Genomic DNA, 27,269 nt, shown 5'->3' on the forward strand with positions numbered 1-27,269 from the left:
TAATACCACTGAGTACCTATTCACTTAAGTAACATATTATGCATATTACTCCCTCCCCACCCATAGTTTGTGTTCATGACTACATTGTATATGATAACTAACAAATAAGTTACCTTTTGATCATTTTTACATAGACTTACAATATATCAAGTTTTGATTGGTTTGATTAAGTTATACCTAAAGAGGGTTATTTTGTATATATCTTGGATAAACATCCTCTCAATTCTACCTATCAACATACTAACGGGTAACCCCGGGTGGTTTCAGACATGTCGAGGATGACGACCCGGAAGGTGCAGAGCCGTGACCTGGAGATCCAGCTGAGGACAGCTTTGGAGGATCTCAAGGCATCTCGTGACCTCTCAAGCCAACTGATGGCAGAGCGGGAGGACAATGAAAAGGAATTTGATTCCCTTTTAAAAAAGAACTCGGACTTAAAGAATGACATAGCTGAAATGGACATCCAATACCAAGACTTGCAAGGCAAATGTGATGAGCTACAGATTGTACTTAGATCATACAAAGAGTGTCAGGATTTACATGAAGCTGCCTTGTCTAAGATCTATAGCCTAGAGCAGCAATTGGCTGAAGCACACGCAGAGATCCAGCAAATAAATGAAGCACATGCAAGCGAGGAAACAGATAAGACAATGGCATTGTACGATGAATTAGTCACCCTACACCCCACCCCTATGCCAACAATAGACCTCACAACTCCAAGAAAATCAACCAATATCACAGGTGCAAACAGGCTTAAAAAATATATTAAAATAAAGAAATATATCAGGAAGTCTGAGCGAGCATTGAAAAAGCATAAGACGCACCTTCCATTGACAAAGGATAGAGTGAGACTTCAACTACTGGTGAATAAATATGAACAAGAGATGTCAGACTACAACCAGAAGCTCGCAGACAACAACCAGGAGTGCGAGTTCAACATTGCCATGCTACAGTCTAGGCTGGCCACACTGAAGTCTGCCCTAGAACAGAGAACTCTGGAATACGAAAACCAGCTGCTGGTGCTGAATAGTGTGGGCTTAGTTCGGGTTGAGATGCTGCCGGAGAAGTCTTCACCTGCTGAAGCCACCACCGCATCTCCGGAGGCCACCACCACCACCTCGGAGGCCACAAACAGCATCCCGCTGGCCACCACTGGACTCTCGGGGACCACCACCATCCTCCCGAGGGCCACCACCACCTCGGAGGCAAAAAACAGCATCCCGCTGGCCACCACTGGACTCTCGGGGACCACCACCATCCTCCCGAGGGCCACCACCACCTCGGAGGCCACAAACAGCATCCCGTTGGCCACAACTGGACTCTCGGGGATCACCACCAGACTCTCGGGGACCACCACCATCCTCCCGAGGGCCACCACCATCCTCCCGAGGGCCACCACCAGCCTCCCGACGGCCACGCCATCCTCAAGGGTCATCCAGAGTAAATCGGCTACAGCAGATGTTTTTCCGACCTCCAATAATAAATTACATAGGATACCCACCTATGCTCAGGCAGCTAGTAGAATAGTAGGTAATAAGCAGTTACCTAAGATGTCACCCACTTACTTGACAAGGCTTACTACTGATACAAGTAGTAGCAGTTCAGCCAAGGATTACAGCTCAGTAGTATACTCCGATAGGCTTGGCAAGGATTTCGGGCACATGTTGGGTAATCATGTAACTGGAAATGTTGTTAATCATTGTTACCCAGAACTTTCATTCGCACAAATAGTACAACTGATTTCAGAGAGGTCGTACACCGAAAAAACTACTATATTAATTATGGTGGGAAATAGTTTAGGTGTGTCAAATTCTGATATAAATAGAAGTTTTGCTATATTAGAAAGCATTCCTGCAAAACATATATTTGTTTGTGCATTTCCTTATTCTTGCACACTGCCTGACAAATACAATTATATGACATGTAGCCTAAATAAAAATATGTACAATGCGTGTAATAAATCTGACTGTATCAATTTCTTTGATACTAATTTGTATGTAGATAATTTTAAGTTGACCTGGGACAGTTTATTTCTGTCCTTAAATCAGAAACGACGTTTAGCTACAGAAGTAGCTCCTCTTATTAACTCAGTTATAAGCATTATAACGAAGAAAACTTGTGTCCCTATTGACACCGTCAGTAGTAATACTGAAAATAGTACAGTAGATTTAAATTAGATTTTCAGACAACGGGAGAGCATCATAGCGTTGATATAAAGATTGATTCAGTTCACTGCTCTCTCGGCTCAAAACTATCGAAGGACAAGACATTTAAGAATGAATTTAAATTGGTACATCAGAATATTCAGAGTATTTCTTCTAAATTGTTAGAAATAGAACTATTTTCGGAAAAATTTAACATTGATTGTTTATGTATCACAGAACATTGGTTAGACGAGAATAAAATGATGTTCCAATTAAAAAATTACAAACTTATAAGCTGTTTTAACAGAAATATCAACGAGCATGGTGGGTCACTTATATTTCTTAAAGAAAATTGTAAATGTAAAGAACGAAAGGATATAGTTGCTCTTTCTGTTAAACACCATATAGAAATTTCATGTGCAGAGCTTAATAAGTATATAATAGTATGTACCTACAGGCCACCTACTGGTGATTTTATTACCTTTGAGACTGTCATGGAGGATGTTCTAAGGTTAGCTTCCAATAGTAAAAAGGAAGTAATAGTGTGTGGTGACTTTAATGTTGACCTATTAGGTGACTCTCCTAATAGGTCGAAATTGTTGTTACTTTTTAAATCATTTAATCTTTTTAATGTTTTTCTGGAACCAACTAGAATTACACCCACGTCAGCCACTTGTCTAGATAACATATTCTGTAACTGTGAGTTTAAAGACAGTAGTGTGATTAATTGTCTGAGGTCAGACCACAGTGGGCAGACCATTACCTTAGTAAACACTGACAAGACAAATAAAACTAAGGTGAGATGCAGACCGATTACTACAAAGAAAATTGACAATTACTTGAAGAAACTAGACGAAAAACTTCCGAATGTTAAATTAGATTGCAATTCTAATGAGATGTATAGTAACTTGTTTAAGATAATAGCTGATGAGTTTGAGAGTAATTTTGAAACGAAGGAAGTTTTGATTGACAATAAAATTAAATTTTGTGACTGGGCTACAGAGGGTATTCGCAAAAGCAGGGCGACATTATATGATCTGTATGAGATGAAAACATTCATACTCCGACCTGACTTTCAATCTTATGTGAAGAAATATAGCAAGATGTATAAATGTGTCTGTCACTGTGCGAAGACAATTTTTATTAATAACAAGATTAAAGACTCTGCTAACAAATCTAAGGCCGTTTGGACTATTATTAATAACGAAACGGGGAAGAATCGAACACGCGAGACAAATTTATCTTTGAAGGTAGGCAATGACATTATAACATCGAATGATGCGGTGGCGAGGGTCTTTGAAGAGTTTTTTACGAACATTCCTTTAGAGACTACGTGTAACCTGGATTCTTCGGCTGCAGCAGCTGAAACCCTGACGAAGGAGAACGCACCTTCAACCGATAAGGAATTTAAATTCAGATATATTAATACATTAACTATTATAAAAACATTTAAGTCATTAAATATGAAGAAAACTGAAGACTTGTGGGGAATGTCAGTTAAATTTGTTCTTTCTATTATTAATAAAATCGCCCCAATTTTGGCTAACATCTTTAATAAATGTATCGCTGAAGGTGTGTTCCCAGATCTTATGAAATTTAGTAAAATTATACCTCTGTTCAAAAGTGGGGATATGGAGGACCCTGCAAATTTCAGGCCTGTCTCGGTTCTTCCAGTTTTGAGTAAAATATTTGAGAGGGTCATACTCAGTCAGATGCTTTTGCATTTCAATGATGCTCGATTGTTTCATAGCCAGCAGTATGGTTTTACAAAAGGCAAATCAACAGCCGATGCCGGTACTGCGTTGATTAAGCACATATTTGACGCCTGGGAAGACCATCACGATGCTATTGGAGTCTTCTGTGATCTGTCGAAGGCGTTTGATTGTGTAGACCATCAGACTTTAATTTCGAAACTTAGATACTATGGAATAGGAGGAAAGGCTTTAGATTTGATATCTTCATATTTAGACAAGAGACAACAAAGGGTCGATATTAACAATACTAAATCACAGGGGGCTCATGTAAAAATAGGCGTCCCTCAAGGATCTATTCTAGGACCATTTTTATTCCTCATTTATATTAATGACTTGCCTTTTATGGTTGAAAAATTGACTAATATAGTTTTATTTGCTGACGATACTTCTTTGCTTTTTAAAGTTAAAAGAAGAGAAAATAATTTTAATGAAATTAATTCAATTCTATCTGACATACACGATTGGTTTACCGTTAATAATCTTCTATTGAATTCTAAGAAAACGAAATGTATTAAATTTACACTGCCGAATGTTAGACAATGCGATACTAACATTATTCTAGATGGGAATAAATTGGACCTAGTTAATGATACTGTCTTTCTTGGGATGACTATAGATTCAAAGTTACAGTGGGGACCTCACATTGAAAAATTGTCTGGAAGGTTGAGCTCCGCAGCTTTTGCTGTACGGAAAATTAGACAGCTGACCGACGTTGAAACCGCCAGATTAGTTTACTTTAGTTATTTCCACAGCTTATTATCGTATGGCATTTTGCTTTGGGGTAGAGCAGCTGATATTGAAACTATATTTGTATTACAGAAAAGAGCCATCCGCTCTATATACAAACTTGGTTCCAGGGATTCATTGAGAGAACTATTTAAAGAAATTAACATCCTTACAGTTCCATGTCAGTTCATTTTTTCCAATTTAATGTATAGTGCCACAAACTTATCTGTTCCGGTGAGAGCGAACTAAATTGGTCCATATAATCTATGTCAATATGAAATTCATTAGTACAGTAAGTAATGAGGTATGGACCAATTTAGTTCGCTCTCACCGGAACAGATAAGTTTGTGGCACTATATGTACGAAAGAATATTTCAACTTTTGATACAATTGGCAGTAATCATGACATTAATACTAGGAACAAGCATAAGCTGGCTTTTCCAGCGATGCGTCTGGCGAAAGTTAATAAATCGTTTTTAGGGTACTGTATTAGATTTTATAATAAGCTTCCAGCAGAAGTTGCTCAAATGCCAGAGAATAAGTTTAAGTGTTACATTAAAGAGAAACTCAGTAAAAAAGCTTATTATAAAATTGATGATTACTTAGAGGACGTTAATGCATGGCTGTGATAAGTAGTTAGCTCTGCTCATATTATTATAATAATAATTATTAAGCTTATATGTATTGTATACCAACTAGTTTTAAGTCTTTTTTTGAAAAGATGGCTCAGGAGTTTCTTGCCTCCGTTCTTCTCCTTAGACAGAAAGAGCCCCCCCTTATCCGAACGGAGAGTAATTTGTAAAAATTTACGTTCATCAGAAAATTTTATATTTGTACGATGAATAAAAAAATTTGAGTTTGAGTTTGAGTTTGAGTTTGTACAAGTGAGTCCAGAAAATACGAAGAAATACTGCGACCGGACGAGGAGTCAGGGCTATCCCGGCTCGAACAGGTCAGGGCTATCCCAGCCATCGAAGCGGACCAGGGTTATCCCGGCCAACTCAAGAAGATGACCAACCACGTGCGTCTTCGTGCAATCATCAGTGTCATCGTGCGTCACGTCCGCCCAGCCGTCATCATTATATTGTTACTGTGAGTCAAATTAATTAATTCAGGAAGGATTAGAATTATAGATTTTGATTTTGATAAAATATTTTTTTTAACATGGGTTTAATCTCGCATTTAAGTAATTGTAATATCTAGTGTCACAAGTCACGAGTATTTTTTTTTTCCAAAAACATAACCATTTGAATAGGTATTCTAAAAATAAGCATACCAGTTAGGTATCGCTAATAAATATGTAATGCATTCAGAGTTGAATGACTGCAGAAAGTTTCTAGGTCAAGTTAGTAAAACCAACTACCTAATGACAATTGAATAGAGATATTTATAGTAAATGAATTAATAAGTAAATGATATTTTTTGTTGTGAATTAGAAAGTTTTATGGATCGGTACATTGGTAAAATATATAATAAGGAGTTAAGGAGTTCAGATTGGAGGCCATTGCTTTAAATTGTAGCGGCTCTATTTTATATTATACAGGTGCACAAAATAGGTGGCCTGATATGCCAATAAGTAGGGTGACCATGCCCACAAAGTAGATTAAGGGTGTAGAGATACAGCCCTAGGAGAATTATGTTCTTGATCATAGTGTTTGGACTATCGTGCCCTCAGTGAAAGACATAATAATATTAATTAGTAGAAAGGCATTAGTGGGAATAGTATACAAGATTAGAATGAATGATTGAGGACACAAAGGTTAAGGAGTTTTGACTAGCAATTGGTTTCATCACCCAAATGTTACGATAGTTCTCACTTCCCAGAGTACAGAATGTCAGTAATCAGAGTGATGACTGAGAGCTACAGGATGCTCATTATGGGTTAAAAACTAAAAGTGTAAATGTGTATGAACGGGGAAAATGTACCGATACCGATACCACGACAGGAATGTTAAAGTAAATTGCGTTGAAATTGTAGTAGGTATTTGATTTTGTATTTAGATATTTTTTTAATTAACGTGACACTAGTTAGATAAGAACTATTTTCAAGTAAATAAATTAATGAGTAAAATTAAATGTGAAAGGATGACTATAGAACAGTTATAACAAGCCTAGGAAATGAATCACTCTGTACATGTCATGTCATATTAATATATAACTAATGGTCATATAGGTACTTACTTACGTACATTATTTATTTATTTATTTAATAACTTAAAACCTATCATTACAGCTACTCCAATGCGATAGGCAAGCAAACAGTTTTTAGTTAAAATTAAACCCTATATCTTATTATTTATAACATAACATAGCACGTATGAACAATTCCTATTGAATTCGACCAGAGAACAGTGAAACAAATCCAACCCCTCCGCTACAATGTTAAGCGCGCGCAGGGCGCGGGTGAGGGGGGCCTCCCGCAGCAGGTTGGTCCTCGCCGCCGGCTCCGCCAGCAGCCGCGGCCGCCGCCGCCGCTCCACGTACCTGTCCGGGACATTTAAACTAATCCTACCCAATATTGCAGAGTTTGATGTTCTACCATTTAATAATCTAAATAAATATGTCATCAACGCTAGTTCCCTTCTTACCCGTAGTTCGTTGTAGCCCACCATGCCTAATACGAACAGTGTTGGATACATCAGGGGATAAAAAGGGTAAACTCCATACTGTCTTAAGTATATATACCGAATAAATTTATTTTGAATTCGCTCCAACATAAGACCATACTTCATCTCATGTGGGGCCCAGATGACTGCATTGAACTCTAAGTGGCTCCTTACCAACGCATTATATAGCGCGATAATGGTTCTAATGTTATTAAAGCCCTGCACCCGGCGCAGTACGAAGCCCAAATTTCTAAATGCCTTTTTACAGATATTAGTGATGTGATCACGAAACGTTAGCTGTGCGGTCAATCGTACTCCTAGATCTCTCACCTCTGAGACTCTTGCCATAGGTGTACCGGCCACCAGGTACTTATGGCAATGTGGTGATTGAGCTCGACTAAACGAAATGATGACGCACTTCGCCGAGTTGAACTGTAGCTTGTTGCGCTCGCTCCACTCCACCACCCGGTCGATGTCCTGCTGCAGTCTCTCGCAGTCTGCGCGCGAGCTCACCCGCAGGTACAGCTTCAGGTCGTCTGCAAACAGGAGACATGAAGCATTCTGGACAACCTTGGGCAAGTCGTTTATCATTAGGATAAATTCTAGAGGCCCAAGGTTGCTTCCTTGGCTCACCCCTGATCTGGTTTTATATGGCTGCGACTGATGTCCTCTGTATTCGACATACTGGCGACGGTTCCGCATATAGCTCGCAAAAAATTGCAGCAAGTGTGGGGTGCAGCCGACGCTCGCTAACTTCATTAGCAGCACATCGTTGTCAACGACGTCAAACGCCTTACGGAAGTCGAAATAGGCGGCGTCGACCTGCACGCCCGCGTCCACGGCCGGCAGCACGTCCGCCATGTAGGCCAGCAGGTTACTGCTGGTGCTGTGTCCGGGACGGAACCCGTGCTGCGCATCCGACAACTGAGATCGTACCTGGAGAAACATATTTCTTTGAATAGCTGCCTCAAATACCTTCGCCGGGGTTGATAACACAGCAACCGGCCTGTACCCATCTACGTTAGCAGACGCACTTCCTTTCGGAACCGGTATTACTCGCGTGAGCTTCCATACTTCCGGGTACTCTTTAACCCTGAGGCTTAAATTAAATATATACACTAGTGCATCCAAAAGTGCATATCTACAATCTTTAAAAATGAAGGCGGGTATGTGATCGGGCCCGGCGGAGCGTTTGGGAGGCAAGCGCTGCAGCGCGGCGCGCACGTCGCCCGGCTGCAGCTGCTGCAGCTGCACGCGCGCCCCCGCGTTGCCGCCCCCCGCGCCCCGCACCGCCGCCTCCACGTCCAGCTCCGGCTCAGCACTGCTATACACGGATTGGAAATATGTAGCAAATTCTATGGCGCACTCATTCTCGGTTAGTGTTACCCCGTTCTTTTGGATATTTTGAGTGCTACGTGATCCTCGTTTCGACTTTACATAATTCCAAAATGATTTGGGATCTTCTATCAAGTGGTTCTCTATTCTACCTAGGTACTGCGCTTGTGCTGAATCTATTAGAGATTTGACGTTGGCCCTACAATCAGAAAACGCCTCGTAATCACACCTCAAATTGGATTCTTTGTAACTTTTATGCAGCTTTGCTTTAATTCGAATGTTTCGGATTATATCTGGCGTGTACCACTCGGGGTAATTGTATCTCGAGTTTACACGCTTCCGATTTTTTTTGGGAACACAGTCATCGAAAATTTTGTAAATAGTATCATAAAAATAATTTAATGCCAATTCGATATTATCCAATTCATACAATGGAGACCAATCAATCGAAGCTACCGTGGAATATAGTAAAGGGTAGTTAGCCTTATTAAAGTTCCAACCCCTGTGCGTTGGTACGGGATCGTTAGTGGCAGCGACGGCGGGGGCGGCGGGGGCAGCGGGGGCGGGCCCGGGGGCGAGCACCGTCACCTCGAGCGGCGGGTGCTGCGGGTCGACCGGGACCAGCGGCTCGCCGGCCCGCACGCTCACCTGTGACCCCAGCTCACCCGAACTCAACACGAGATCCAGCAGGTGATCATTGCAATTTGTTACACTGTTACTCTGGACGAATTCGCAGTAACTTACAAAGTACTCGTAATAATTACGTACATTGACCGGACTAGAGTACAAATTAAAGTCACCTATTGCTATAATATGCTTATATCTATTACACAATTGTTCGATTATACGAAATAGCAACATATATTCCGTTTCACAACTATTCGGTGGAATATACACTACGCATACCAAAAACAAACATTTATAGTTTAGGTGGACAGTAGCGCAAACTAGTTCAAACACTCGGTCGTTGATATTGACATCGCCGGGTATCGATACTGCGCGTAGATCGTATCGGGGTGTGGCCACGAGAAACGCTCCTCCGTGCTTTCGTCCGTCCGTTCTATCGCAACGAATTATTTTATACCCGGGTGGGACTATCTCCGCATCTCCAATAGAATCATTGCAACCAGTTTCTGTAACTGCATATAAATCAGAATCCGCAGTTTGTAAATTTTGCATGAACCTATCTAACTTAGTCCGTAGTCCTCTCACCTTTTGGTATGTAATCTCAATTTGCTTTCTCTGAGTCGCTAGTGGGAATTGGGTATCTTTTACGAAACCAAATCCACTCACTGAATTCTACGTTTACTGGCCATACTTCCGGCTGACAGATCTTGTCATACATACTTTCCGGGACTCCCACTATAAATGATGCGATTATAATATGTTGTGTTGTGTTATTATTATGATAATGGTTTATTTTAGATTATAAATGGTACTTATAGGTGAAGATAAATAAAGAAGTTAAAAGGTATAAAAGTAAAATGTATTTTGGTTACATATATTTAGATGCGATTATATTTGTTTCAGAAATGTATCAGTAATTTATGAATTTATTATCGAATCGAATTTTCAAAAATTTCATGTATAAATTGTGACATTTTATTTTACAGAAATTTTCATGTTCAGTTTCTATATTACATGTTAATTTTTTAGTTGTAAAATATGTGTGTGTGTGTAACTTGTTGTAACTATTTCATTCAAAATTAAATTTAAAGACAGGTAAATAGCAATTATCCAGGTCATTATTTTGTTCAAGAATTTGTTAATAGCATACAGCAATCTAACACTAGGAAACTTGTCAGCATTTTACAATAGCTCTGCCTTGCACTTTTATTTATAACAATGCATTTAGGTAGAGTAGAATATCACAATATTGTAATTGCAAGTACTATCATAACTTATAGGTTTGAAAAATAATTTCTTAAATAAATTATTTTTCTTTCGCTACCCCGAGGGTGAAGGAAGTTAAAGGGGAGGTGTAGTATGGTAGTATCTGCAAATTGGCTAGTTGTTAGAATGAACTGCAACATACGCATATAGTGCTGCGCTAGCATTAATATAGGTATATAAGCACCGCACATATTTAATAAAAGACTTCTTTTACAACCAACATCAATCGATATTTTAATACGTTCCTTGAGCACAACTTCTCACAGGGGCACAAGTACAATTGATATAGAAAGTAATGTTTATAGTATAAATTTTAAGAGTAGGTATCTTTAGAGTCTTTTTAGTTTGATTTTGTTATTGTTCATTTTGTAACCCGTGCTGGTAGTGGGGCGGAGTACCCAGTAATACAGGTTTTTAACCTAGCACAGGGGCTCTGGCTATTTTATTGTACTGTAATGTTTTTGAAACATAAACTATTTTTCATTTTTTCATAGTAATTAAATAAATGTAAGTAATAATGACACTATTTAACGGTTTTTATTGATTAATCTTCTTAATGCTTGAATTCACTATGCGGTCCAAAAATATAGTGATTTCACGTCTGTATGCAATTCCTACAGCAATGAATACATTACACGTAATAATGATATTTACTCTTGGTTACTGCGACCGTGGCATTGTGAGTCAATTGGGGGCAATCGGAGTTCGCAATCACGGCTCATCATCAGACATTAACTTTCTTATGTTGGTACAAGTAACGACTCATACAGCCATAATATTTACTAGGTACCTACTTTGCTAACAGATTTTTTAATTTAAAAGTGTGTTAATGAGTTGTTGATCAAAATATGATTCTACAGTATATAAATTGAAGCAGACGATTCATTTGCTGCACTTCTAGAACTAACAACGAAAGAAGAAACACCCAGAATAAGATAATCTACCGTACTAAATGATTCAACGCAATAAGTGATTCGTGTAAGTATGTGTAAATGTAGAAGCGGTAAGTAGATAATTATTTTAATGTATTTCAGTATGTTTATCATGAAAGTTGTGATGTTTGATATTTCCTTTCCTTGTTATAAAAACTTTTTCAGCTACAGAGAAAGAGATGATCAAATTACACTTTGACCATTTTACCAACCATTACCATTTAAAAAAGAAACAAACAAAAAAACACTCACAGGCAAATCCGGCAAACCCATCCTGAAGAAACTCCCTACGTACGCTAGCACGAACATGAAACCTTCCTTCAACACACACTAGCACACACACACATAGACACTAGTTCACTACATAGTTCGATGAAGCAGGCTGTAAGGAGGTTGATGGATGAGGTCGGTGATGGAGAACCTTCTTGCAGCAGAGAACGCTTTGGAACATCGGGACCGACTGAGCTGAGCTTACTGAGAGATTGAGGGGAGACGGCGATGTGGGATGATGTGGATGTGGTATGTTTATGTTTTAGGGTGTTGGTGGTTTGGATGTGTTTACATCTAGTTTATGAGAAACAGTAGTAAGGAAAATGTTGTACTATTTAATTTTATGACGAATAAATTGTAGCCGCAATCATTAGTAATGAAACCACAACTATCATATTAGGTAAAATATAATAGCCTAAAAACAACTTCCTCGGTGAAAATTTGAACCTACAAATATAAAAATGTGTATGTGGTGACATCTCACACACGGCCATCCGACCCCAAGCTAGGCAGAACCTGTGTTATGGGTGTCGGACAGCTGATATATCTACACAAATACATAGATAGATAGATACTAAATATAAATATCAACACCCAAGACCCGAGAACAAATATCTGTGTTTAAACAAATATCTGCCCCAGCCGGGAATCGAACCCGGGACCATCGGCTCAGTAGTCAGGGTCACTAACCACTACGCCATTAGGTCGTCATATTATTATACAACAATTTTCTCTGCTCGGTGTGCACAGTATCTATCAATCGCTCAGCAGCCACAGATTGCCACATCCAAACTCACGCCAACATCCCAGCCGCTTCATAAATTTAGCCACTCACACCCATGTAGCTTGTCTATGTGTGTGTGTGTATGTGTGTGTGTCCACACGCGACACAGTATATCGTAGGGCGAGATCTATTTCCGCGCCCATGCGATGCGCCCAATTGTTTATCTTCCTGGCTCTTTTGTAACACTCTCAAGGTATTAGTGTCACTGATTTGTTTTTTAAATGCTTCTGGGAGAGAATGTCGGAATGCGCGATAACTGTCTTCAGAATTGGGACTTGTTTAGTAGACGGATAGATAACAAACAATAGAGACAACAGATAAAGCTAAAAGTTATGAAAATTTTACTATGGCTATGCTAGTCTAAAGCCCTATCAACATCTCATCAAAATAAAAATAAATATACTACTTATGCTTATGCTCAAAGGAGGTTTTTGGTATAATAGAACCACCAAAATCTACATATCAATTGCATAAAACAAAAATGCAGCAACAAAATCATTTTGTGTACGTAGACTTATAACTCTATTAGACCACGACTGATGGTCATACGCATGAGTCAGGCTAGCGCTAATTGAGTGACCAATCTACCAACAGGTCGCGCGACCTACACTCTAACACTAATTTCTTCCTACATTTCAAACAAACAGTACAAAACAGTAGATCGATCGACAAGTGAAGCGAACGAGACAGCTCGTGTTGTTTAGTCTGTGGTCGCACTTCCATTTCATTTGATTACATTCTAAAAATAAGGCTGCGTAATAGAAGAAAGCACCAAAATGCTTTCTTCTAAACTGTCAGCTGAAGATAAACTTTCATGTGTGTAGAAAAATATTGATTACTTCCTAAGTACTGTTTTGCTTCGCGTGGATTTTATACGTGGTCGTGACATCATCGATAAATGCAGTGTGAATGAGGAAATGAGGTTTATTTCATGATAAAATCAAGACGCGTAGTGGTTATGGTATAAACAGTAGAGAAAGTTACGCAATAGGTGTCGGTTTCGCCACTAGTATATCACCAAATTATTACGCTATAATATGGCGCTAAAAATACTACTACACTTACTGGATCAGTTTTATAATTTGAAAATCAGATTTTTTATGTTTAAAGTCATTAATTTCTCACGAACACCTCCACTCTAATAATACATACTCAAACAAACTAATCCAAAGCACGAAGAAACAAAATATGTAGAACTTAACTTCAATTAATCTTTACACGAGAGGCAGCCCTAATGGCTCTACAGCCATAGATATAGCAATATGTATATATGTATGTATGTATGTGGGGACATCTCACACACGGCCATCCGACCCCAAGCTAGGCAGAACCTGTGTTATGGGTGTCGGACAGCTGATATATCTACACAAATACATAGATAGATAGATACTAAATATAAATATCAACACCCAAGACCCGAGTACAAATATCTGTCTTTAAACAAATATCTGCCCCAGCCGGGAATCGAACCCGGGACCTTCGGCTTAGCAGTCAGGGCCACTAACCACTACGCCATTCGGTCGTCAAAATATAACAGAGAGCTGCGAGAGTCTTCCTGTAGCATTAGGGTCACAGTTCATTTACTGCACGGGCCATTGTCACTCAAGTGGGAGGATTGCTTGTAGCTAAATATAGATACGTATACAGATAGATAAAGTCTGTCTCCTGTGGGGTAAATTATTATGTTTCTGTGTAAGTGTGTGTATGGTAAATTAATGAAAAACGATTAGGTACGTTGTTTTACCTAAGTAATTAATCATCAACAACACATTCTATGTATAACGAGTAATGTAGGTACATACTTTTAGTGTATCTGCTAAATAAAAATTATATATTAAAATTTATCAATAACATGTAAGACGCGGGAGATAAAATCTGCCCGGTCGGAAATTCCTACATTACGTACAGAATAAATTTCAGTTTGGATACCTACAGTATACTTAGCTACATATTATTTCAACCTACATAAGGCACTTTAAACTGGCGTAACACAACAAGATGAGACACGAACCACTTCCCCGCTCGTCTGCACAAAGTCTCGGAGAGTGCTCGATATAAATACTACACTTTGATGTAATGTAGACTTGTGGAGTGCAGTGAAATGCAAGACCAGACGACGCCTTGTTGCAAGAGGAAAATGATTCAGCAAAATGATACATATCTGCCTAAATGTTTCGATATTTGAATGGCTTAGATACGAGTTTGTTTATTTAGTTTATGGCACTTTTATATTATTATTTGGTTTAGATGAATCCTACAGCGTATTCTAGGAAAGAAATTCAGCATTTAGCTCCACAGAAGATGTAACACACTACAGTAAAAATAAAAATGATTCTAAAGCACCTATTTAAAAAATTAATAACCAAATTCCAAATACAAATTGAAGTATATCAATCTAAAAGAAAACTCAAATTTTTACACTGAAAGGTATTTGAACTTGTCGGAATGCTTGTAATTTTTATATTTGAGATATTTACTTTCACAAGTTCACCTCTGGCGGCGTTAGCAGCAGACTGACATCTTGGAATTTTGTTCAATCGAGGATTTTCTGCCATGCGTGATGTCGATGATGATATTGTAGGTACATATTGATAACATTCTGTCGTCGAATCAACGCGCAGTTCTAGACTTAGGGCTCTCAAGTCAGACCTATTATTCTTCTTACATAACTTCCAGATACCTTTATTAGGTTTTATGTAGGTATGTAAGATAAGATAAGATATTTGCCAATTAGGACGAATGCCAAAAGAAACGACACGCATGTCGCACGCCTCTAAAAGCTTGTTATTAAAATACGGAAGCAATGATAAAATCATAACAGAAGAGTACCTACATTTGTAGAGTAGAGCGGTTGTCTATCATTGTAGCAAACCCATTAGTGACATTTAAACAGCTGTAGTTTGTAACAGTGAGCAATATTGGTCGTTCGTTAAAACTTATTTTAGTACCAAAACTAAACCGTTCGAATTCCTTTCTTGTATCGTATTTCAGGCGAACTGTAAATGTGAAAGTTTGTCATAATGTGTGTTTGTGAAAATATTAAACTCGTTATCAAAATAACATGCTGGATGCGAGCCAACCGGCCAATGTGAATAGTCAAGGTTGAATGCGGGAATGGTAGTTTAAGAGCAGAAATACTTTTAATGATTTGATTGAAACATCGCATATGCTAGGACTTTAATCCCCAAAGGGGTGGTCAGAGGTGACCGTAAGTCTGTGTAGATTTTTGCTATACGATATTTAGATTCTAGATATCAATGTATAGGCATTTTCCTACGAAACCTCATGAGGTCCATGAATGCATAGGGCCTATCACGGGCTAACGTGGCAATTATCTAGCGTTGTACGATAGTACACAAACATATGGAAACAAAACAGCGCCAACGTAGTCACTTTCGGAACTAACAAATTTCACCTTACATTTGACAGTGACAGTTGACGATACGCGACGTTAACGGAGGTGCACGAAAATCTGCTGGGGAGCGATTATAAGATTCGAAACCTCCGTTTACGTTGCGTATCGTCAACTGTCACTGTCAAAATGTAAGGCAAATTTGTTAGTTCCAAAAGTGACATTTGTTTTTTCCATGTTAGGTGGAATTCATGACCCTCTTATAAACTACCGGCAGTACCGGCGCAGACTCAATAATCACCCATATCACATATGTAGATACAGTTCACAGTACCTGCGCGACGTCCTTCAACAGGGCTCGCTGCATCTCCAGGTCGGCCACTCTCCGCAGCGCCATGTCCTCGGCCCGGGCCAGCGCCTCCAGGGCCGCGAACACGGGCTGGAGTTCGGGGAGGGGCTGCGACGGGGCGGGAGGGACTCGCTTACCAGTCACCTCTGACTACCCCTTCGGGGGTTACAGTCCTGAGCATACTTATATATAAACACACACACACACTCACGCCTTGTACTAATGTTCTCCCTTGCGGGGCAGGCAGAGGTGCATTGTTGCACCCACTTTTCGCCAGAGTGTTATGATGTTAGTCCCAATGTAATAGGCGGCGGGCTTATTGCCATTTTACGGGCACATCCAAGACCCGAGAACAAATATCTGTATTTAAACAAATATCTGCCCCAGCCGGGAATCGAACCCGGGACCTTCGGCTCAGTAGTCAGGATCACTAACCACTACGCCATTCGGTCGTCATATTTATATATGTATTGTATAATACCTGAGCGACGTCCTTCAACAGAGCTCGTTGCATCTCCAGATCGGCCACCCTCCGCAGCGCCATGTCCTCAGCCCGGGCCAGCGCCTCCAGGGCCGTGAATACCGGCTGGAGTTCGGGGAGCGGCTGGGGCAGTGGGGCTGGGCTCGGGACCTGAGGGTGTAGGAGAGGGGGTTAGGTGGTTAATTTGTAAAGGTTACCAGCATTTTGTCACCCATAAGAATATGTTTGTGACAGTCTTACAGTGGTTGGATGATAATTTAATACTAAAGTGAAGCAATAGACGTGGTTAAGAGGCAAAATATTTTGAAACAAAATTGATGAACTTATCTGAATGCCTTATCATTGGTACCTCATTTATGTCTGGCCAGTCCTACAAGTCAGCGACTGACGATAATTTGACTAAGTAATTTTTCCTAGGGATCGTTTAGGTAACTTGACCAACTTCTGCGCAGAAGTCATTTTACGTCCTATGGAATGAGGGGATATAATGGGTCGGCACCGCGTGACGCCATTGGTCGCTACGCTCTACCGCTGCGCCCCTATTGGTGTATCACTACTTGGAAGGTACCAGAGTTAAATTGAGGAACTCATCTGAATGACTTATCAATTATCGGCACCTCATTTATGTCGTTTCATAATTTTTGTCTTTCATCCCGTGATTCTGGTACCTAAGGATCGCGTAGGTAGCTTGACCAACGCGCAGGAGACATTTTACGTCCTATTGAAGGTGCGAGTATAATGGGTCGGCTCCGCGCGACGCCATTGGTCAATACGCTATGCCGGGCGACGCCATTGGTCGCCACGCTATGCCGCGGTGCCCCTATTGGCCCCAGTAGGTACCTGAGTGGCGGAGGCGGGTTCGCTGTCGCTCGGGGGCGCGGAGCACACCTCGTGCACCTGCTCCAGCCGCCCGCAGCGCGCCTGCAGCTTCTGCTGCAGCCACTGCGCCTGCGCATGGGGAGGAATGTGTTAGTTTTAATTATAAAAGTGGTGCATAAGTGGTACAGACCTTACCGTGCCGTGGTCGGTATAACTGGCCTATCTATTTAGTACTTATCTTCATAAACCAGTGGTTCCCCTACCCTTAGGTAAGTCGAAAGGAAGTAACTTTGGGCTCATTCTGAACAACTTTATGGGGTTTTTTGCCACAAATATACATCAATATCCTCTTTTTGGCTAACCATAAATGAAGAAAACTGTTGCAATGTACTATCCTGTATAATTAGACGGTGGGAATATGTAATATAATATATAATATAATATGTGGGGACATCTCACACACGGCCATCCGACCCCAAGCTAGGCAGAGCCTGTGTTATGGGTATCGGACAGCTGATATACCTACACAAATACATAGATAGATACATATTAAATATAAATATCAACGCCCAAGACCTGAGTACAAATATCTGTGTTTAAACAAATATCTGCCCCAGCCGGGAATACCAGTGTGAAGTTGGCAGCCTAAAGTTAGCAGCCTAAGTGTAGGCGACCAAATTAAGTAGGTTACGATTTGTACCACACACATTATTCAAAATTAAGGCTAATTTCATATTACTAATAAATACAAATGTATAAAATAATGAAAATTTAAAACATCGAATGACAAAACCGCAAAATAAAAAGCAAAATAAATTCTAAAAAATCTATTCTCCATAAGTGGATGACGTTTCAACCACGAAGGAGTCGGAAAGCCACGACCAGACCTAGTTTAAATCGAAGGCTGGTTAAGTACCAACACCTGAAAGAAGTTTCATGAACATTGAAAGAGGATTACAGGTGTCAGTAAGAAGAAGAATGCTGAAATCTGGGGAAAAAATACATATTTCACAAAGTGTTTTAAAATTTTCAGCTGAAAATGCTGATAAGACCACAACGTCTGCTGCTTTTTATGATCGGCACTGATGATTGCTGAAAACCATTTTCAGGATTTTCAGCTCAGATGAGTACCTCTCCAGTTATAGGTAAATAGGTATTTAGCGGCCTAAGTCGAAATGTCACTTTTATACCCTCTGATACCCTAGAAGCAGGTGGAAAGCCACGACCAGACCTAGTCTAAATCGAAGGTTGGTTAAGTACCAACAGCTGAAAGAAGTTTCATCAACATTGAAAGAGGATTACAGGTGTCAGTAAGAGGAAGAATGCTGAATTCTGGGGAAAAAATACATATTTCACAAAGTTTTTTAAAATTTTCAGCTGAAAATGTTGATAAGACCAATACGTTTGCTGATTTATATGATCGGCACTGATGATTACTGAAAACCATTTTCAGGATTTTCGGCTCACATGAGTACCTCTTCAGTTATAGGTAAATAGGTATTTAGCAGCCTAAGTCGAAATATTACACTCATACCCTCAGATACCCAAGAAGCAGGTGGAAAGCCACGACCAGACCTAGATTATATCAAAGGTTGGTTAAGTACCAATAGCTGAAAGAAGTTTCATCAACATTGAAAGAGGATTACAGGTGCCTGTAAGAAGAAGAATGCTGAATTCTGGGGAAAAAATAGACATTTCCCAAAGTTTATTGAGATTTTAGGTGGAAATCCTCATGAATCCCCTAGAAGCAGTTGGAAAGCCACGACCAGACCAATTTTAATTCAATGGTTGGTTAATAACCAACATCTGAAAAAAGTTTCATCAACATTGAAAGAGGATTACAGGTTCCTGTAAGAAGATGAATGCTGAATTCCGGGAAAAAAAATACACATTTCCAAAATGTTATTGAGATTTTAGATGGAAAGCCTCATGGATCCCCTGGAAGTAGTTGGAAAGCCACGACCAGACCTAATTTAAATCAAAGGCTGGTTAAGTACCAACAGCTGCAAGAAGTTTCATCGACATTGAAAGAGGATTACAGGTGTCAGTAAGAGGAAGAATGCTGAATTCTGGGGAAAAAATACATGTTTCACAAAGTTTTTTAAAATTTTCAGCTGAAAATGTTGAAAAGACCAATAAGTTTGCTGGTTTATATGATCGGCACTGATGATTACTGAAAACCATTTTCAGGATTTTCAGCTCACATGAGTACCTCTTCAGTTATAGGCAAATAGGTATTTAGCGGCCTAAGTCGAAATATTACACTCATACCCTCAGATACCCAAGAAGCAGTTGGAAAGCCAGAACCACACCAATTTTAATTCAAAGGTTGGTTAATAACCAACATCTGAAAAAAGTTTCATCAACATTGAAAGAGGATTACAGGTTCCTGTAAGAAGATGAATGCTGAATTCCGGGAAAAAAATACACATTTCCTAAAGTTTATTGAGATTTTAGATGGAAAGCCTCATGGATCCCCTAGAAGTAGTTGGAAAGCCACGACCAGACCTAGTCTTAATCGAAGGTTGGTTAAGTACCAACAGCTGAAAGAAAATTCATCAACATTGAAAGAGGATTACAGGTGTCAGTAAGAGGAAGAATGCTGAATTCTGGGGAAAAAATACATATTTCACAAAGTTTTTTAAAATTTTCAGCTGAAAATGTTGATAAGACTAATACGTTTGCTGGTTTATATGATCGGCACTGATGATTACTGAAAACCATTTTCAGGATTTTCAGCTCACATGAGTACCTCTTCAGTTATTTAAAAAGGTATTTAGCGGCCTAAGTCGAAATATTATTGTGAAATATATGTATTTTTTCCCCAGATTTCAGCATTCTTCTTCTTACAGACACCTGTAATCCTCTTTCAATGTCGATGAAACTTCTTTCAGCTATTAGTACTTAACCAGCCTTTGATTTAAATTAGGTCTGGTCGTGGCTTTCCAACTACTTCTAGGGGATCCATGAGGCTTTCCATCTAAAATCTCAATAAACTTTAGGAAATGTGTATTTTTTTTTCCCGGAATTCAGCATTCATCTTCTTACAGGAACCTGTAATCCTCTTTCAATGTTGATGAAACTTTTTTCAGATGTTGGTTATTAACCAACCTTTGAATTAAAATTGGTGTGGTTGTGGCTTTCCAACTGCTTTCTGGGTATCTGAGGGTATGAGTGTAATATTTCGACTTAGGCCGCTAAATACCTATTTACCTATAACTGAAGAGGTACTCATGTGAGCTGAAAATCCTGAAAATGGTTTTCAGTAATCATCAGCATGGATCCCCTAGAAGTAGTAGGAAAGCCACGACCAGACCTAGTCTAAATCGAAGGTTGGTTAAGTACCAACAGCTGAAAGAAGTTTCATCAACATTGAAAGAGGATTACAGGTGTCAGTAAGAGGAAGAATGCTGAATTCTGGGGAAAAAATACATATTTCACAAAGTTTTTTAAAATTTTCAGCTGAAAATGTTGATAAGACCAATACGTTTGCTGGTTTATATGATCGGCACTGATGATTACTGAAAACCATTTTCAGGATTTTCAGCTCACATGAGTACCTCTTCAGTTATAGGTAAATAGGTATTTAGCGGCCTAAGTCGAAATATTATTGTGAAATATGTATTTTTTGCCCAGATTTCAGCATTCTTCTTCTTACTGACACCTGTAATCCTCTTTCAATGTCGATGAAACTTCTTTCAGCTATTAGTACTTAACCAGCCTTTGATTTAAATTAGGTCTGGTCGTGGCTTTCCAACTACTTCTAGGGGATCCATGAGGCTTTCCATCTAAAATCTCAATAAACTTTAGGAAATGTGTATTTTTTTTTCCCGGAATTCAGCATTCATCTTCTTACAGGAACCTGTAATCCTCTTTCAATGTTAATGAAACTTTTTTCAGCTATTGGTACTTAACCAACCTTTGATATAATCTAGGTCTGGTCGTGGCTTTCCACCTGCTTCTTGGGTATCTGAGGGTATGAGTGTAATATTTCGACTTAGGCCGCTAAATACCTATTTACCTATAACTGAAGAGGTACTCATGTGATCTGAAAATCCTGAAAATGGTTTTCAGTAATCATCAGTGCCGATCATATAAACCAGCAAACGTATTGGTCTTATCAACATTTTCAGCTGAAAATTTTAAAAAACTTTGTGAAATATGTATTTTTTCCCCTGAATTCAGCATTCTTCCTCTTACTGACACCTGTAATCCTCTTTCAATGTTGATGAATTTTCTTTCAGCTGTTCGTACTTAACCAACCTTCGATTTTGACTAGGTATGGTCGTGGCTTTCCAACTACTTCTAGGGGATCCATGAGGCTTTCCATCTAAAATCTCAATAAACTTTAGGAAATGTGTATTTTTTTCCCGGAATTCAGCATTCATCTTCTTACAGGAACCTGTAATCCTCTTTCAATGTTGATGAAGGCTGCTAAATACCTATTTACCTATAACTGGAGAGGTACTCATGTGAGCTGAAAATCCTGAAAATGGTTTTCAGCAATCATCAGTGCCGATCATAAAAAGCAGCAGACGTTGTGGTCTTATCAGCATTTTCAGTTGAAAATTTTAAAAAACTTTGTAAAATATGTATTTTTTCCCCTGAATTCAGCATTCTTCCTCTTAACACCTGTAATCCTCTTTCAATGATGATGAATTTTCATTCAGCTGTTGGTATTTAACCAACCTTTGATTTAGAATAGGTCTGGTCGTGGCTTTCCACCTGCTTCTAGGGTATCTGAGGGTATAAAAGTGATATTTCGACTTAGGCCGCTAAATACCTATTTACCTATAACTGAAGAGGTACTCATGTGAGCTGAAAATCCTGAAAATGGTTTTCAGTTATCATCAGTGCCGATCATATAAACCAGCAAACGTATTGGTCTTATCAACATTTTCAGCTGAAAATTTTAAAAAACTTTGTGAAATATGTATTTTTTCCCCAGAATTCAGCATTCTTCCTCTTACTGACATCTGTAATCCTCTTTCAATGTTGATGAAACTTCTTTCAGCTGTTGGCACTTAACCAACCTTCGATTTAGACTAGGTCTGGTCGTGGCTTTCCACCTGCTTCTAGGGTATCTGAGGGTATAAAAGTGATATTTCGACTTAGGCCGCTAAATACCTATTTACCTATAACTGGAGAGGTACTCATGTGAGCTGAAAATCCTGAAAATGGTTTTCAGCAATCATCAGTGCCGATCATAAAAAGCAGCAGACGTTGTGGTCTTATCAGCATTTTCAGTTGAAAATTTTAAAAAACTTTGTGAAATATGTATTTTTTCCCCAGAATTCAGCATTCTTCCTCTTAACACCTGTAATCCTCTTTCAATGTTGATGAATTTTCATTCAGCTGTTGGTATTTAACCAACCTTTGATTTAGAATAGGTCTGGTCGTGGCTTTCCACCTGCTTCTAGGGTATCTGAGGGTATAAAAGTGATATTTCGACTTAGGCCGCTAAATACCTATTTACCTATAACTGAAGAGGTACTCATGTGAGCTGAAAATCCTGAAAATGGTTTTCAGTTATCATCAGTGCCGATCATATAAACCAGCAAACGTATTGGTCTTATCAACATTTTCAGCTGAAAATTTTAAAAAACTTTGTGAAATATGTATTTTTTCCCCAGAATTCAGCATTCTTCCTCTTACTGACATCTGTAATCCTCTTTCAATGTTGATGAAACTTCTTTCAGCTGTTGGCACTTAACCAACCTTCGATTTAGACTAGGTCTGGTCGTGGCTTTCCACCTGCTTCTAGGGTATCTGAGGGTATAAAAGTGATATTTCGACTTAGGCCGCTAAATACCTATTTACCTATAACTGGAGAGGTACTCATGTGAGCTGAAAATCCTGAAAATGGTTTTCAGCAATCATCAGTGCCGATCATAAAAAGCAGCAGACGTTGTGGTCTTATCAGCATTTTCAGCTGAAAATTTTAAAAAACTTTGTGAAATATGTATTTTTTCCCCAGAATTCAGCATTCTTCCTCTTACTGACACCTGTAATCCTCTTTCAATGTTGATGAATTTTCATTCAGCTGTTGGTATTTAACCAACCTTTGATTTAGACTAGGTCTGGTCGTGGCTTTCCACCTGCTTCTAGGGTATCTGAGGGTATAAAAGTGATATTTAGACTTAGGCCGCTAAATACCTATTTACCTATAACTGGAGAGGTACTCGTGTGAGCTGAAAATCCTGAAAATGATTTTCAGCAATCATCAGTGCCGATCATTTAAACCAGCAGACGTTGCACTCTTATCAGCATTTTCAGCTGAAAAATTTAAAAAACTTTGTGAAATATGTATTTTTTCCCCAGATTTCAGCATTCTTCTTTTTACTGACACCTGTAATCCTCTTTCAATGTCAATGAAACTTCTTTCAGCTGTTGGTACTTAACCAGCCTTTGATTTAAATTAGGTCTGGTCGTGGCTTTCCAACTACTTCCAGGGGATCCATGAGGCTTTCCATCTAAAATCTCAATAAAATTTTGGAAATGTGTATTTTTTTTCCCGGAATTCAGCATTCATCTTCTTACAGGAACCTGTAATCCTCTTTCAATGTTGATGAAACTTTTTTCAGATGTTGGTTATTAACCAACCATTGAATTAAAATTGGTCTGGTCGTGGCTTTCCAACTGCTTCTAGGGGATTCATGAGGATTTCCACCTAAAATCTCAATAAACTTTGGGAAATGTCTATTTTTTCCCCAGAATTCAGCATTCTTCTTCTTACAGGCACCTGTAATCCTCTTTCAATGTTGATGAAACTTCTTTCAGCTATTGGTACTTAACCAACCTTTGATATAATCTAGGTCTGGTCGTGGCTTTCCACCTGCTTCTTGGGTATCTGAGGGTATGAGTGTAATATTTCGACTTAGGCTGCTAAATACCTATTTACCTATAACTGAAGAGGTACTCATGTGAGCCGAAAATCCTGAAAATGGTTTTCAGTAATCATCAGTGCCGATCATATAAATCAGCAAACGTATTGGTCTTATCAACATTTTCAGCTGAAAATTTTAAAAAACTTTGTGAAATATGTATTTTTTCCCCAGAATTCAGCATTCTTCTTCTTACAGGCACCTGTAATCCTCTTTCAATGTTGATGAAACTTCTTTCAGCTATTGGTACTTAACCAACCTTTGATATAATCTAGGTCTGGTCGTGGCTTTCCACCTGCTTCTTGGGTATCTGAGGGTATGAGTGTAATATTTCGACTTAGGCTGCTAAATACCTATTTACCTATAACTGAAGAGGTACTCATGTGAGCCGAAAATCCTGAAAATGGTTTTCAGTAATCATCAGTGCCGATCATATAAATCAGCAAACGTATTGGTCTTATCAACATTTTCAGCTGAAAATTTTAAAAAACTTTGTGAAATATGTATTTTTTCCCCAGAATTCAGCATTCTTCCTCTTACTGACACCTGTAATCCTCTTTCAATGTTGATGAAACTTCTTTCAGCTGTTGGTACTTAACCAACCTTTGATTTAGACTAGGTCTGGTCGTGGCTTTCCACCTGCTTCTAGGGTATCAGAGGGTATAAAAGTGACATTTCGACTTAGGCCGCTAAATACCTATTTACCTATAACTGGAGAGGTACTCATCTGAGCTGAAAATCCTGAAAATGGTTTTCAGCAATCATCAGTGCCGATCATAAAAAGCAGCAGACGTTGTGGTCTTATCAGCATTTTCAGCTGAAAATTTTAAAACACTTTGTGAAATATGTATTTTTTCCCCAGATTTCAGCATTCTTCTTCTTACTGACACCTGTAATCCTCTTTCAATGTTCATGAAACTTCTTTCAGGTGTTGGTACTTAACCAGCCTTCGATTCAAACTAGGTCTGGTCGTGGCTTTCCGACTCCTTCGTGGTTGAAACGTCATCCACTTATGGAGAATAGATTTTTTAGAATTTATTTTGCTTTTTATTTTGCGGTTTTGTCATTCGATGTTTTAAATTTTCATTATTTTATACATTTGTATTTATTAGTAATATGAAATTAGCCTTAATTTTGAATAATGTGTGTGGTACAAATCGTAACCTACTTAATTTGGTCGCCTACACTTAGGCTGCTAACTTTAGGCTGCCAACTTCACACTGGTGCCGGGAATCGAACCACTACGCCATTCGACCGTCAATGTGTTTTAAAGGTATTTTATGACATGACAGATGATAAAAACCCTAAAAATTTTGTAATTTCGGATGTTCTATGCGTAAAAGATACATAAACAACCAACCTGTTCCTTCACAGTGTCCATCAACTCGCTAACATCCTGACTCCCCTCACAGCATTTATCGCAAGTGACATTAGTACTGTCTTCTCGCTCACACCTCAGCGATTCTAGCTCCCCGACCAATGCCCTCATCTTGCTATCTCTCTCATCGATCGTGCGTCTCATTTCCTCCAACTGCTCCAGTATTTCTGTCTCATGTGTGGTTTTCTGTTCTAATTGGTTCTCTAGAGTAGCTATGATGTCGCGTAAGATTGAGATCTTTTCATTGGTCGCTTTGAGTTCTTCTTCTGTTGACGACTTTTTGTTTTCCATTTCGTTGATTATTTGGTTCATTTCACGGGTTTGGGCTTCTAGTTGTTCTACCTGCGTTTTGTAGGAAGATGCATTAGTTCTTTAACGTAATAATATAAATTGTGTAGATTACATTACAATTATTCTACAAATTAGGTTTATTGGGGCTTCTAAAACAGTAAGTATTACAAAAAAAGGAAAGGTATATAAAAGTACGGAGAGATTTTCAACATAAAAGGTTGGTAGGTATAGATTTAGGAATTAGTATCTATCTACAAAGCGTGCTATTAATTTGTGCAAAACTACATACAAGAGTCTACAATACAACATCACCTTGGGTAGCCAATACGTAAGGGACAGAGGTGAAGTAATAGTTTCAATTTCAACCTTGAAGAAAATAAAAAGAATTGATACTTCATTCATTGTGTCCCTAATAGTAACTACTAACATAGAGTAAGAAAGAGGTGGGAGCAACGATAGACTTGTAACAAAAATCATCAATAGATTTTAAATTTTAAAAAATATCTAGCTATGCTGAGCATTGTGGACAGCTGTTTTATCAAAAAATGGGCCCGTTACGTTAATTAGTTCAACTTTCAAGGCTTTTGCTTGCCAAGATATGCTATAATATTCATTAAAAATCAATACATCAGCTACTCTCATAAGTGCGAGCGAGACAGCATACCCCCCTACCGCCCACCCCTCTCAAGACAGAAAGAGACAAACATAGACTCACATGTGCGTCGTGCTCCCGACAGTTGCATTGTGTTAGCTTCAGGCAGTGCATCTGTACAACACAACACAGTACATACATAATAAATACAAGCACCACTACGTTTCTGGTATATAAGTATGGGGTACGGCCAATGAGACGAATGAATGTGTCAAATGTTAAAATGAATATCTTAAAAGGTATCTTTCATAACTGTTTAAATACTTTGCGATAAAAAAAGGCTAAGTACATTTATCAATTTCAGAAACTTTAAATTATAAAAGGTTCTTATAATAATGTTTCCATAAAAGGCAGTTGGCATTAGAGTGCCACAATGTGATTTTTATGTCGTATCGTTGGCCGTACGCTTAAATTGTTAATTTGACTAATAATGCTACGAATAGGGTTAGTTTAAAATATTCGATAAACTTCTGTATCCAATATATTATACGAACCAATTTAGGTTTAATAATCTACTAATTTACTTTTTAAGTAAGTTGTGAATTCAAAAAAATAATATAAAATTAGTAAGTACACCAGTAACAATAAACAAGGCCAACTACTGAATAGCTTTTCCAAG

The 27,269-nt window shown here is 38.8% G+C and overlaps 1 protein-coding gene across 1 annotated transcript in view; it reads right to left on the minus strand.

Moving 5' to 3' along the window:
- Positions 1-27,269, minus strand: part of LOC125488501 (pericentrin-like) — a 65,679-nt gene that overhangs the window by 2,176 nt on the left and 36,234 nt on the right. The window contains exons 18-22 of the mRNA XM_048625472.1: positions 26,714-26,764; positions 25,690-26,049; positions 17,467-17,574; positions 16,753-16,776; positions 16,131-16,256 (exon numbers count right to left, since the gene is read on the minus strand). Of these exons, the coding sequence (XP_048481429.1) occupies positions 16,131-16,256; positions 16,753-16,776; positions 17,467-17,574; positions 25,690-26,049; positions 26,714-26,764 (669 nt within the window). The remainder of the gene's footprint in view (positions 1-16,130; positions 16,257-16,752; positions 16,777-17,466; positions 17,575-25,689; positions 26,050-26,713; positions 26,765-27,269) is intronic.

Source organism: Plutella xylostella, chromosome 3, assembly GCF_932276165.1.
Source record: "Plutella xylostella chromosome 3, ilPluXylo3.1, whole genome shotgun sequence".
NCBI classification, from domain to species: domain Eukaryota; kingdom Metazoa; phylum Arthropoda; class Insecta; order Lepidoptera; family Plutellidae; genus Plutella; species Plutella xylostella.